At 45.3% G+C, this 12,697-nt stretch overlaps 2 protein-coding genes across 3 annotated transcripts in view; one reads left to right on the top strand and one right to left on the bottom strand.

Annotated features, from left to right (window-relative positions):
- glb1l (galactosidase, beta 1-like) overlaps window positions 1-5,803 on the top strand; it is a 91,065-nt gene extending 85,262 nt beyond the window's left edge. For both annotated transcript variants that reach the window (XM_072580066.1, XM_072580067.1), the window contains 4 exons: window positions 3,323-3,436; window positions 3,538-3,669; window positions 4,594-4,806; window positions 4,962-5,803. In XM_072580066.1, coding sequence (XP_072436167.1) covers window positions 3,323-3,436; window positions 3,538-3,669; window positions 4,594-4,806; window positions 4,962-5,156 — 654 coding nt within the window. In that variant the 3' untranslated portion in view covers window positions 5,157-5,803. The remainder of the gene's footprint in view (window positions 1-3,322; window positions 3,437-3,537; window positions 3,670-4,593; window positions 4,807-4,961) is intronic.
- Window positions 5,804-9,012: 3,209 nt separating this feature from the next.
- ankzf1 (ankyrin repeat and zinc finger peptidyl tRNA hydrolase 1) overlaps window positions 9,013-12,697 on the bottom strand; it is a 62,182-nt gene continuing 58,497 nt past the window's right edge. Inside the window, exons 12-14 of the mRNA XM_072580065.1 lie at window positions 12,495-12,662; window positions 11,102-11,166; window positions 9,013-9,771 (exon numbers count right to left, since the gene is read on the bottom strand). Of these exons, the coding sequence (XP_072436166.1) occupies window positions 9,657-9,771; window positions 11,102-11,166; window positions 12,495-12,662 (348 nt within the window). The 3' untranslated portion in view covers window positions 9,013-9,656. The remainder of the gene's footprint in view (window positions 9,772-11,101; window positions 11,167-12,494; window positions 12,663-12,697) is intronic.

Here is a 12,697-nt window from a genome sequence, read left to right as displayed (position 1 = left end):
TCCTGGCTGGGTTTCGTAAATGCATAGTGTATTTGATTGGTGCTGTGGTGTATTAGTAGCATATGGAAGGTACATGTGAGACCAGTAATTGATCTGTTTAAGCATTTGTAGGGGTTGTCTGGCTCAGTGACAAATTCAGCTGAATGTGAATTTGCAAAAGCTAGATAACTAACTTGGGACATAGTGTAGGACAAGGACAGGTGATACCAAGGCAGCCAGAGCAGAGGCTCTAGTAGAATACTCTGTTGCTTAGTCTAAATGAGAAATCATGACATATTTAGGAATGTGTTGTTTTTACAGGCTGTTTGTGGGCATTTTCAATGGTATCTTTAACGAATGTGTTAAAAAAAAAAGTAAAGGTGGTGCGGTCAGCAGGTTACCAGGCAGCCTTTGAGAAACTGAAGACAATCTGAATGAATTAACCAGTGTAGTCATCCCTGGGTTTTCCAGACCTTTCAAAATAGGAATTGATTCTAGCAACCGGGGGGTGGCAGTTGTCTTGTTACTGGGTGAGGAATCAGGAATACAGAAGCCAATGGGGTGTTTCTTAAAAATAAACTGAAGGAACTAATCCAGTGTCAGAAGAAATACTTTACTAAGGGGGAAAAGAGACTTTGGGATTGTTGTTGGCTCTTCAACAGTTCAGACAGACATAAAACAATGAAACACTACCGTCACTGAAATGTTTAAAACTTGGAATGCAAGAATATTTAGATGGAGTCTGTGTTGCAACCATTTGATATAAAGATTATTCACATTGCTGAGAAAGATAACGTAATTGCAGAGTCATTATCTCAAATGTAAAATGTTGGAATAAGTTTTAGGTTTCAGAAATGCTAAGACTGTGTAAAGGTACAATTCGAGAGGAAAAACAAGAAAGGAGTGTACATCTTATGTTTTGATCTTTATGGATCATGTGTTGTATTGCAATACACATAGTAAATGATATTACTCTTCTTTTAACGATGGAGGTATGTAAAGAGTGTGGGCTGAAACAAGAGAGAATGGTTTTAAAGCCATTGTTTTAAAGGATTGCTCCAAGTTTTGAGTATTAACCTACAACTTATGGTAAGGATCATGTAAACAAGTGTTTGAACAAACAGTAAGTGAAATGGTCACAGGTGCACTGGAGTTGAGGCGTTCTGCTACAAGAAGCGATTTGTCTCTGGACTAGTGACCAGTTATTGATGCCTTTTGCCTGTCAACAACTTTGGTTCTTCAGTAATTGAAGAGCTTGGGGCTAGGAATGAGATTGGGAGAAGTGTTTAATGTCCATCTGCATAGGAGCTGTCCCACTGTTCTCTGCAGTCAAAACCTATTTTAAACCTGAAGAAAACAGCATGGTTTTGTGAGGAGGAGATCATGCCTCACAAATTTGTTAGAGTTCTTTGATGAAGTGACCAGGAAGGTTGATGAGAGGAGGGCGGTATGGATTTCAGTAAGGCCTTCGATAAGGTTCCACATGATAGGCTGCTCTGGAAGGTTACATCGCGTGGAATCCAGGGCGAGCTGGCAAATTAGATACACAATTGGCTTGATGGTAGGAAGCAGAGGGTAATAGTGGAAGGATGCTTATTGGACTGGAGGCCTGTGACTAGTGGTGTGCTCAGAGATCGATGCTGCGTCGTTGCTATTTGTTATCTATATCAATGATTTGGATGAGAATGTACAAGGCATGATTAGTACGTTTGCTGATGACACGAAAGTAGTCGGTATCGTGGACAGTGAGGAAGGTTCTCAGAAATTGCAGCAGGACCTTGATCAGCTGGGGGGGGGGGGGGGCAAGAAAAGGCAAATGGAGTTTAATATAGATAAGGGTAAGATCTTCCATTTTGGAAAGTCAAATCAAGGCAGGAGTTTCATGGTGAATGGTAGGACCTTAAGGAGTGTAGTGGAACAGAGGGACCTTGGAGTTAGGTGCATGGTTCTCTGAAAGTGGAGTCACAGGTAGACAGGAGAATGAAGAAGGCTTTTGGCACACTGGCCTTCATCAGGTCATTGAGTATAGAAGTTGGGAAGTTATGTTGCAGTTGTATAGCATGTTAGTGAGGCTGGACTTGGAGTATTGTGTTCAGTTTTGGTCACCTTGCTATAGGAAGGATGTTATTAAACTGGAAAGGGTGCAGAAGAAATTTAGTAACCGTGGTTCTTGCTTTCTGTCAACCTGCATCAGGAGGTCAAGTAAATTGGGGAGTTTTGTATTCTTATTTTAAGATCTTTTGTGATGATATCAGAAATGGCAGAGCTTGATTTCCAGTGGCGTTACCCATGAGTCCTCCTGACACATACCATCTGTGGAGTTCATGCAGCCTACACTTAACGGTGATAGAATTGACACATTTCAGGCCATTCATGGGCAAACACTTAGAGCCAATCGCAAATTGCTTTTGAGAAGGTGTCAGTGAGCTGCCTTCCTGAACTGTTGCAAGTCCTTGGAGTGTGATTGAGAGTTGATCCTGCAGGTGGTGGTGTTCCTAGAAATTTGTTGCCCTTGGTCCTTCTAGACATTAGTGGATCCAGGTTTGGAAGGAGCCACCGAAGAAACCTTCGTGAATTCAGCAATTTATAGAATGATATTGAATATAATCCCTACAGTGTGGAGACAGGCCCTTTGGCCCAACAAGTCCACACCAACCCTCCGAACAGTAACCCACCAGAACCATTCCCCTACTGCTCTATATTTACCCCTGACTAATGGCCCTAACCTACACATCCCTGAACACTAAGGACAATTTAGCATGGCCAGTTCACGTAACCTGCACATATTTGGGCTGTGGGAGGAAACCAGAGCATCCGGAGGAAACCCACACACACATGGGGAGAATGTGAAAACTCCACACAGTTGCCCGAAGCTTGAATCAAACTCAGGTCCCTAACCACTGAGCCACCGTGCTGCCCTGAGGTGTTAAAGAGGTGTTTCTGTCTGAATTGATGTAATTTGTGTTTATTGGCTGCATGTTCATGGTATTCCTGATGGATTTTGTAGGACTTTGAATGAGGTCCCACATGGCAGAAATGGAAGTGCTGGGTTCCAAGATTGGCTCTGAGACAGAAAGCAAAGAGTAATAGACAATGGGTGTTTTTTGTGACTGGAAGGCGTTTGGAGATTACCTGCTGGTTCTACTGGATCATCAGATGCTCTAACCAGGTAGATCTAGATGTGGTAAGATGAGATGTGCAACAGATAGAGACAACATAAAACTAGAGTGGACTAGGGCAATGGGATTGATAACAGAGACAGACATGACTGACCTGGTAAAGAGGAAGAGAGTGAGGATTGCTGATGTCTCTGACTCCCTGCATTCCTGTTTTTATGTTTCAGTATTACGGGTTTATGCTGTATCGTACACAACTGCCTCACTCTGTTGAGAAAGCCCTTCCCTTGAAACCAGAGTTGAATGGAATGCATGATCGAGGGTATGTCCTGGTTAATGGGGTGAGTGAACGATGACTATTTGACTGACACTTTAAGGCTTGAGTGCACTTGGTTATTAGCAGTGATCAGTGGGTGAGAGATGTTCCCTGTCTATATTGCAGATATATCAGGGTGTGTTAGAGCGTGACAATGTCCATGTATTAAACATCACTGGCAGTAAAGGTGACTTACTGGACATTGTGGTAGAGAACATGGGCCGCATCAACTTTGGAAGCTGTCTGCTGGACCTCAAGGTAAAAGTGTTTTTTTAAAATTCAGTCATAGGATGGGGGTGTTGGTGGCTGGTCCAACATTTGTTGCCTGTCCTTAGTTACCCTCCAAAAGGTGACAGTGAGCTGCCATCTTGAATCGCTGCAGCCTGTCTGGTGAGGAGACCCCCACCTCCCCCCCAAAAGTATCTTTAAGGAGTTCCAGGATTTTGACCCAGTGACTCTGGTTCTCTGGGGTGGAGTGGGGTGGTGGGGGTGGGGGCTACTCTGATCTGGAGATGATGAAGGCAGGTTTGGTCTCCATGTACACACCATCAGACCATAGAGGGGTGAAGGACAGGATATGTTTTGAAGGCTTGTTGGTTTATCAACTCCTTCCCCTTAAAAAAACAGGCTGACTCTTCCTGGACCACTCATTCCCCATTAGTGTCTGAATGGGACCTGAATTCCAATAACAGGGGCGATCACAGCAAGTCTACTGTTTCTGAAATAAAAATAAATTGCTCAGCAGAGTCACATTGGATTTGAAACGTTGACTCTATTTCTCTTGCACAGACACTGCCACACCCTGCAGAATTTCTCCAGTACTGGTTTTTATTTCATACCTCCAGAATCCAATGTTTTTTGCTTTGATTTCATTGTTTCTGAGTAAGGGTCACAGGAAAAGGGAGCTATGGTTCAGTGAGTGGGAGTCCTGGGGGATTCCTCATCTCCATCGTCTTTATACAAAGACAGAACCCTACTCAAAACATGTCACCGGCCCTCGTGTGGAGTTCAGTCCCATGCTGGACGGGAGTGGACAACTGTGCTTGTGCTGAAAATAGTCTCTTCTTGCTCTTGGTATTGTACCAGACAGGAAATAACTCCTGTAGTCGGTGGAAGCTGCACTGAGACACTATCATTTTGAGAAGTCTAGGTTGAACTCATCCCCTCTCTTTTCCTACACAGGGCCTCGTAAGAAACGTTACACTTGCTTCCACTATCCTCACCGACTGGTCTATGTTCCCCTTGGCGATAGATGATATCATTAAGAATGGCTGGCCACATTCTGGACAACAGGAAGATGTGAACTCGGTGGATCAGGGCCCTGCTTTCTATTACGGGACCTTTCAGTCAGCAAAGGCTCATGACACTTATGTCAGGCTGCAAGGCTGGGCAAAGGTGAGGAGAAAAGACCCTGCCCCTTTTCCTGCACCCGCAGTGATTGCAGACGTGTTTATGGGATGTTGGCATGATCCAGAAGGTGGATGGATGAGGGTAATGAGTGAGAGGGGGTGATGGTATGTGTATCTGCTAACTCTCTGATCATCTTTCAGGGTCAGATCTGGATCAATGGTTTTAATGTGGGGCGTTACTGGCCAGAGAGAGGACCCCAAGAGACTCTGTATGTGCCCAAGAACATTCTGAATGTAAACTCCCTGAACAAGGTAACAGTGCTGGAATTGGAGAGAGGTCCTGCCAAACCTTCAGTTGTATTTCAGGATCATGCAATCTTGACCTCAAAGGGCTAGGAGAGAGGAGCAATATATTGCTATTTATGTCATACTGCTGCAGGCTCCCAATCTGTTTCATTAAGGCAACAGTGGATCGGTGTCCTGCTGCCATTATTTACAGGTGCTATATACACACTCATTTAAACAAAGACACAGGAGCCATTAAAATAATCAATTAATTAAACTAACGCTTGGAGCAGCATACAGCAACGAGAAGGGATGGTCTTGAGTCCAAAGGGGTATAAAATGAAGGTGCCAACTCCATTCTGCACTCTGTGAAGGGTTCAAGTGTAGCCAGCTGGTCACAGCTCTCTCTGGGATGCAACAGGCATGCAGGCGTCACAGGGCAGTGAGATGGAGCAACAATGTCACCACAACTAAGATGACCATCGATCAGGACAGACCTTGGATTGTACCAGAGTCCCATTGTCTTGGCCAAGAGACCGGTTGGACAGTGAGACTGGGGGGAGGTGGCTGATGTTGAGGGGATCCTGGTTTATCACTGGGAGTTCCCAGGACTGCCTCCTCTCAGGAGAAGTATTAAGATCATTGCAAACCAATCACAAAGACTGCATCATGTGATTTCCTTTGTATTGTACGAGCTTCAGTAAATAACCAGCATTATGGAGGCAACATTATTGTAATAAAATTGGATTTGTACATCATTGTTTAGAACCTCCAAATGTCCCAACGTAATTTACAGCTACTGCAGTCAGTGCTGTAAAGGTAGAAACAGCAATATAAACACACACACACACACACACATTCATCAGGCACTGAAACAGCTGATAAGTATTGGCCAAGACACCAGAGAGAACTCTCCATCCTCTTCATGTTTGTGCCCATGAAATCCTTTCCATCCAGCCAGCCGCAACAAAACAGAGCACAGGGCAAATACCTGCTGGAATTGTGTCCGTGTGTGCAGGACAGCTTCTTAGGTGACTCTGTTACTTTTGCTATTGGCCCATAACCAGTTTTATCTATATTTCTGGTACATGAAGGACAGGAATGAGAGATGAGCCAAATGAGAAACTGCAAATGCTCCTGTACTTCAGCACCTTAGTAGGAAAGGAGCAAAGTGGGAGAGAAGAGATCAGGGTCAAAAGTGGAACCAATTGGGCTGACAATTGGCAAATAACATTTGGGTTAGGCAATGACCGAGACCAATGAGAGACAATCTGACCACTGCCCCTTGACATTCAGCAGTGTGACCATCACTGAAATCCCCTACTATCAACATCATAGAACATAAAACAGAGAAAAATACAGCGCAGTACAGGCTGACTCCATACGTGGAAAAAGGTTCTCATGGTCAACCCTATCTAAAACCCTAATCATCTTGTACACCTCTATCAAGTCACCCCTAAACCTTCTTTTCTCCAATGAGAACAGCCCCAAGTGCCTCAGCCTTTCCTCATACGATCTTCCTACCATACCAGGCAACATCCTGGTAAACCTCCTCTGCACCCGTTCCAATGCCTCCACATCCTTCCTATAGTATGGCGACCAAAACTGCACACAATATTCCAGATGCAGCTGCACCAGAGTCTTATACAACTGCAACATGACCTCAGGACTCCGGAACTCAATTCCTCTACCAATAAAAGCCAGTACGCCATATGCCTTCACCGCACTATTTACCTGGGTGGCAACTTTCAGAGATCTGTGTACATGGACACCAAGATCCCTCTGCTCTTCCACACTACCAAGTATCCGACCATTAGCCCAGTACCCCATCTTTTTGTTACTCATACCAAAGTGAATCACTTCACACTTATCCACATTGAACTCCATTTGTCACCTTTCTGCCCAGCTCTGCAGCTTATCTATATCCCGCTGTAACCTGACACATCCTTCCTCACGGTCAACAACTCCACCAACTTTCGTATCATCCGCAAACTTGCTCACCAAACCTTCTAGCCCTTCCTCCAGGTCATTTATAAAAATGACAAACAGCAATGGTCCCAAAACAGATCCTTGCAGAACACCGCTAGTAACTGCACTCCAAGATGAACCTTTACCATCAACTACTACCCTCTGTCTTCTTCCAGCCAGCCAATTTCTAATCCAAATCTCCAACTCACCCTCAATGCCATACCTCCGTATTTTTTGCAGTAGCCTACCATGGGAAACCTTATCAAACGCCTTACTAAAATCCATATACACCACATCTACCGCTTTACCCTCGTCCACCTCCTTAGTCACCTTCTCAAAGAATTCAATAAGGTTTGTGAGGCACGACCTGCCCTTCACAAAACCATGCTGACTATCCTTGATCACATTATTCCTATCCAGATGTTCATAAATCCTATCCCTTACAATTCTCTCTAAGATTTTGCCCACAACAGAAGTGAGACTCACTGGCCTATAGTTACTAGGACTATCCCTACTCCCCTTCTTGAACAAGGGAACCACATTTGCTATCCTCCAGTCTTCTGGCACTATTCCTGTAGACAATGAGGACATAAAAATCAAGGCCAATGGCTCTGCAATCTCCTCCCTTGCTTCCCAGAGAATCCTAGGATAAATGCCATCAGGCCCAGGGGACTTATCTATTTTCACCCTTTCCAGAATTTCCAACACCTCTTCCCTACATACCTCAAAGCCGTCCATTCTAATTAATTGTGACTCAGTATTCACATCGGCAACAATGCCCTGTTCCTGAGTGAATACTGACGAAAAGTATTCATTCAGTGTCTCCCCAATCTCCTCAGCCTCCACACACAACTTCCCATGACTATCCTTGACTGGACCTATTCCTACCCTAGTCATTCTTTTATTCCTGACATCCTGGGGATTATTATTGACCAGAAACACAACTGCACTTGCCATATGAACACAGTGGATACAAGAGCAGAGGCTGGGAATACTGCTAGGAAAACTCACCTCCTGACTCCGCAGTCTATCCACCATCTACAAGGCAGAAGTCATTTGCCTCGGATGGGGGCAGCTCCAATAACACTCAAGAAGCTTGACACCATCCAGGACAAAGCCACTTGATTGGCACCACACACAAATATCCACTCCCTCCCCCATCCACACTCAGTAGCAGCAGTGTGTACCATCTACAAGATGCACTGCAGAAATTCACCAAAGATCCTTAGACTTCCCAAACCCATGTCTACTTCCATCCAGAAGGACAAGGGCAGCAGATAAATGGGAACACCACCCCCTGCAAATTCACCTCCAAGCCACTCCATCCTGACTTGGAAATATATTGCCGTTCCTTCATATCACTGGGTCAGAATCTTGGAATTCCCTCCCTAAGGGCATTGTGGGACTACCCACAGCACATGGACTGCAGCTGTTCAAGAAGGCAGCTCACCCCCACCTTCTCAAAGGTGTAGAAACGAATGCTGGCTGAGCCAGGAATACTTGCATCAAATGAGTGCATAAATTAACAGGTCTGTAAAGGCACAAGGGAACAGCTTTGTTTAAAGGGGGAGAGGAGCATGTTGAGATCAGTCCATACAACAACACCAGCTGCAGATAATTTCTAATCCACAGTGAACACAAAGTGTACGCTGATTCTAGCTCACCAGTGGGTTTAAAGGAGTATTCCACAGACATGTTTTGATAGCACGGGGGATCTCCAATTTATGAATGTCCTACTTACAGGGATATAATTTTAGATCCAACATACAAACCTTTCCTGTGCTTAACAAACGATTGTTTCATATTATCCTGCATTGTGTCCTGACTTGCATACAAATCAACTTGGAAACAGACTCAAGAATGGAACTGGTTCACAAACTGGGGATTGCTTCTACACAGATCGGATCAGGGAGCTGACTGTAACTGTGCTCCTTGGCTTGTGAAACAGACTGGAGAAATGTTTATTAGTATATCTCAGAACAGAAGCATCACACTGATCCCCATAACAAGACCTTTATTGAATGGAGAATTACCACAGACTCCATGTAAAAACCCATCATTCAGCATACAGACACACAGAGACTCCTGATGAGACTCAAGGAGGCCACTTTCCGAGGAAGAGGAAACCTCATTCGAAAACACTTCCTTTCTCAGCTCTCACTGTCAAAGCACTTGGTGCTGGTGTTGTCACTGAGAAACTGTAGCTTGGATGAAGCTGTGACAGACACTGTGACAGGAGTCAAACTGTTCCCTGGATTAGGGAGGGTGATCATTGCACTGGATGAAATCTGCTCTTTGTCCATTCCAGTGACTGAGATCGGCACTGCCCATGGGAACAGTGACTGAAGATCCATTAAAACTGGCCACGGCCTTGCCCATTCTATGCAATGGGATTGACAGAACAACCTATGCAGAACACCTTGGCAAAGATCATGGTTGATGTGACAGCCCGACAGAACAAAGTTTCACTCCCCTGGTCAGTGAGAAACAGAATCTGGAAGGAGAAAGCCCCATTCCCCGCACTGTGCTTCCTGTAGCCTCCTGCTTTGGTAGGGCACTTCGGTAGTCTATAAGTTACATATCAATGCTCCATCATACACGGTAGCAATGTCTCTATGCAGTAATCAGTTCCCAGTAATATTCTCACACTCGCTGCTGCTTCCTGTGCTTCTGTAGGCAGTGGGTGGTGCAGAACTTGTATTCGAGATATTCAAAGGGAACTCTGCCCAGCAGAGATTCTCCACAAAGCCAGCAGCGACTATGCAGATGAAAAGACAACAATGCAGTCATAAGCATGAAGGAGAACAAACTCAGTATATCACAAGAACAACAGATTTACTCGGATATTGCCTGGTATGGAGGAGGGAAGGTCTTACGAGGAAAGGCTGAGGGAGTTGAGGCTGTTTTTATTAGAGAGAAGGTTGAGAGGTGACTTAATTGAGACATATAAGATAATCAGAGGATTAGGTAGGTTGGATAGTGAGAGTCTTTTTCCTCAGATGGGGCACGAGGACGAGGGGGTATAACTTTGAGGGATGATAGATATAGGACAGGTGTCAGAGGTAATTTCTTTACTCAGACACTAGTATGGGTGTAGAATACCCTGCCTGCAACAGTAGTAGACTCGCCAACTTTAAGGGCATTTAAATGATCATTGGATAGACATATGGATGAGAATGGAATAGTGTAGGTTAGATGGGCTTCACATTGGTTCCACAGGTCGGCGCAACATTGAGGGCTGAAGAGCCTGTATTGTGCTGTAATGTTCTGTGGTCTAATAGTGCAATTCACAAGCATCAACCCTCACTTTTGATCAATGGCTCTTGCAATACATCGGAATTAGGGTGGAGGGGGAGAATAGAAGATACCTAGCAGTGAGTCACAGACTGGAATCTAATTCAGGGGCTTGGGCTGGTTTACATTTAGAATAACAAAGGAGAAAGTGAGGACTGCAGATGCTGGCGATCAGAGCTGAAAATGTGTTGCTGGAAAAGCGCAGCAGGTCAGGCAGCATCCAAGAAGGGCTCATGCCCGAAACGTCGATTCTCCTGCTCCTTGGATGCTGTCTGACCTGCTGCGCTTTTCTAGCAACACATTTTCAGTTTAGAATAACAGATACCTGGGAGTGAGTTACAGACCGGAATCGAACTGAGGGGTCCAGGGTGGTTTATATATATAATAATAGATACCTCGCAGAGAGTTACTCTGGCATTGTAACACTCCCTCAACACGGACTCTCCGACAGTGCAGCGCTCCCTCAGCACTGACCCTCTTGACAGTGCAGCGCTCCCTCAGCACTGACCCTCTTGACAGTGCAGCGCTCCCTCAGCACTGACCCTCTGACAGTGCAGCGCTCCCTCAGCACTGACCCTCTGACAGTGCAGCGCTCCCTCAGCACTGACCCTCTGACAGTGCAGCGCTCCCTCAGCACTGACCCTCTGACAGTGCAGCGCTCCCTCAGCACTGACCCTCTGACAGTGCAGCGCTCCCTCAGCACTGACCCTCTGACAGTGCAGCGCTCCCTCAGCACTGACCCTCTGACAGTGCATTGCTTGTCTTTAACATGAGAGTAGTGTGGTTCCCATTACCTGATAGTATTCGTTGTGTTGTTTTCCACCTGCTGGGCGAAGCGTTTCTCAGCAGCCAGTGCACGCTGGAAAATAGAGTGTGGGATCCTGAGTCACACAGTCCCCACAATAATCTCTCCTTGACCTTCACTCACATGACCGGCTTTATGAGGCCCATGGGAGCAATAAGCTCCCATGGTGATTGTCAGAAATATCGCGCCCACTGATTTTGAACGTTAAGTACCATTTGTCAACATCCTTACAATTTCAGAGATGTACAGCATGGAAACAGACCATTCGGCCCAACACGTCCATGCCGACCAGATATTCTAAATTAGTCCAGTCCCATTTGCCAGCATTTGGCCTATACCCCTCTAAACTCTTCCTAATTCATGTCTCCATCCAGATGCCTTTTAAATGTTGTAATTGTACCAGCCTCCACCACATCCTCTGGCAGCTCAATCCATACACGTACCACCCTCTGTGTGAAAAAGTTGCCCTTGCCCCTTAGGTCCCTTTTAAATCTTCCTCTCTCACCCTAAACCTATGCCCTCTAGTTCTGGACTCCCCGGCCCCAGGGAAAAGACTTTGTCTATTTATCCTATCCATGCCCCTCATGATTTTGTAAACCTCTATAAGGTCACCCCTCAGCCTCCGACGCTCCAGGGAAAACAGTCCTAGCCTGTTCAGCCTCTCCCTGTAGCTCAGATCCTCCAACCTTGGCAACATCCTTGTAAATCTTTTCTGAACCCTTTCAAGTTTCACAACAGCCTCCCTATAGCAGGGAGACCAGAATTGAATGCAATATTTCAAAAGTGGCTGAACCAATGTCCTGTACAGCCGCAACATGACCTCCCAACTTCTACACTCAATGCACTGACTAACAAAGGACAGCATACCAAACACATTCTTCACTATCCTATCTACCTGCGACTCCACTTTCAAGGAGCTATGAACCTGCACTCCAAGGTCTCTGTTCAACAACATTCCCTAGGACCTTACTATCACGTGTATAAGTCTTGCCCTGATTTGCATCTCCAAAATGCAGCAGCTAACATCTATCTGATCACATTTAACACTCCTCAACCCACTAGCTCATGTGATCAAGATACCTTGGTACTCTGAGGTAACTTTCTTCACACTCCACTACACTATTAATTTTGGTGTCATCTGCAAACTTATTATACCTCCTGTATTCACAACCAAATTATTTACATAAACGACGAAAAGCCGTGTACCCAGCACCGATCCTTGTGGCGCTCCACTGGTCACACACACCTCCAGTTTGAAGAGCAAATCTTCACCACCACCCTCTGTCCCCAGCTCCAAATGGATACAAATTATTAAACAATTTAAAATGTGATGCTACACCATCATGTCCCCGTCCAATCCCAGGCAGATAGCATCCTCACACCTTCTCTCTCTCACTCATGGCTGCATATGTCTTCTTCTCGATTTCCTCTTCCTCCAATCTCCTCTTCTGTTCCTTCTGTTCTTTCGCTCTTTGCTTCTTTGCCATTTTCTGTGCTCGCTTTTTCTCGGATTTTTTAATCTCCGTTTCAGAGGTTAGTGGTCCCGAAATCTGTCAAAACACAAGAGATGGGAGACGTCTGGGTG

Source organism: Chiloscyllium punctatum, chromosome 10 (genome assembly GCF_047496795.1).
Source record: "Chiloscyllium punctatum isolate Juve2018m chromosome 10, sChiPun1.3, whole genome shotgun sequence".
Classification (NCBI taxonomy): domain Eukaryota; kingdom Metazoa; phylum Chordata; class Chondrichthyes; order Orectolobiformes; family Hemiscylliidae; genus Chiloscyllium; species Chiloscyllium punctatum.
Note: the sequence above shows the minus strand (reverse complement) of the source record. Positions and strands in the feature narration are given on the sequence as shown.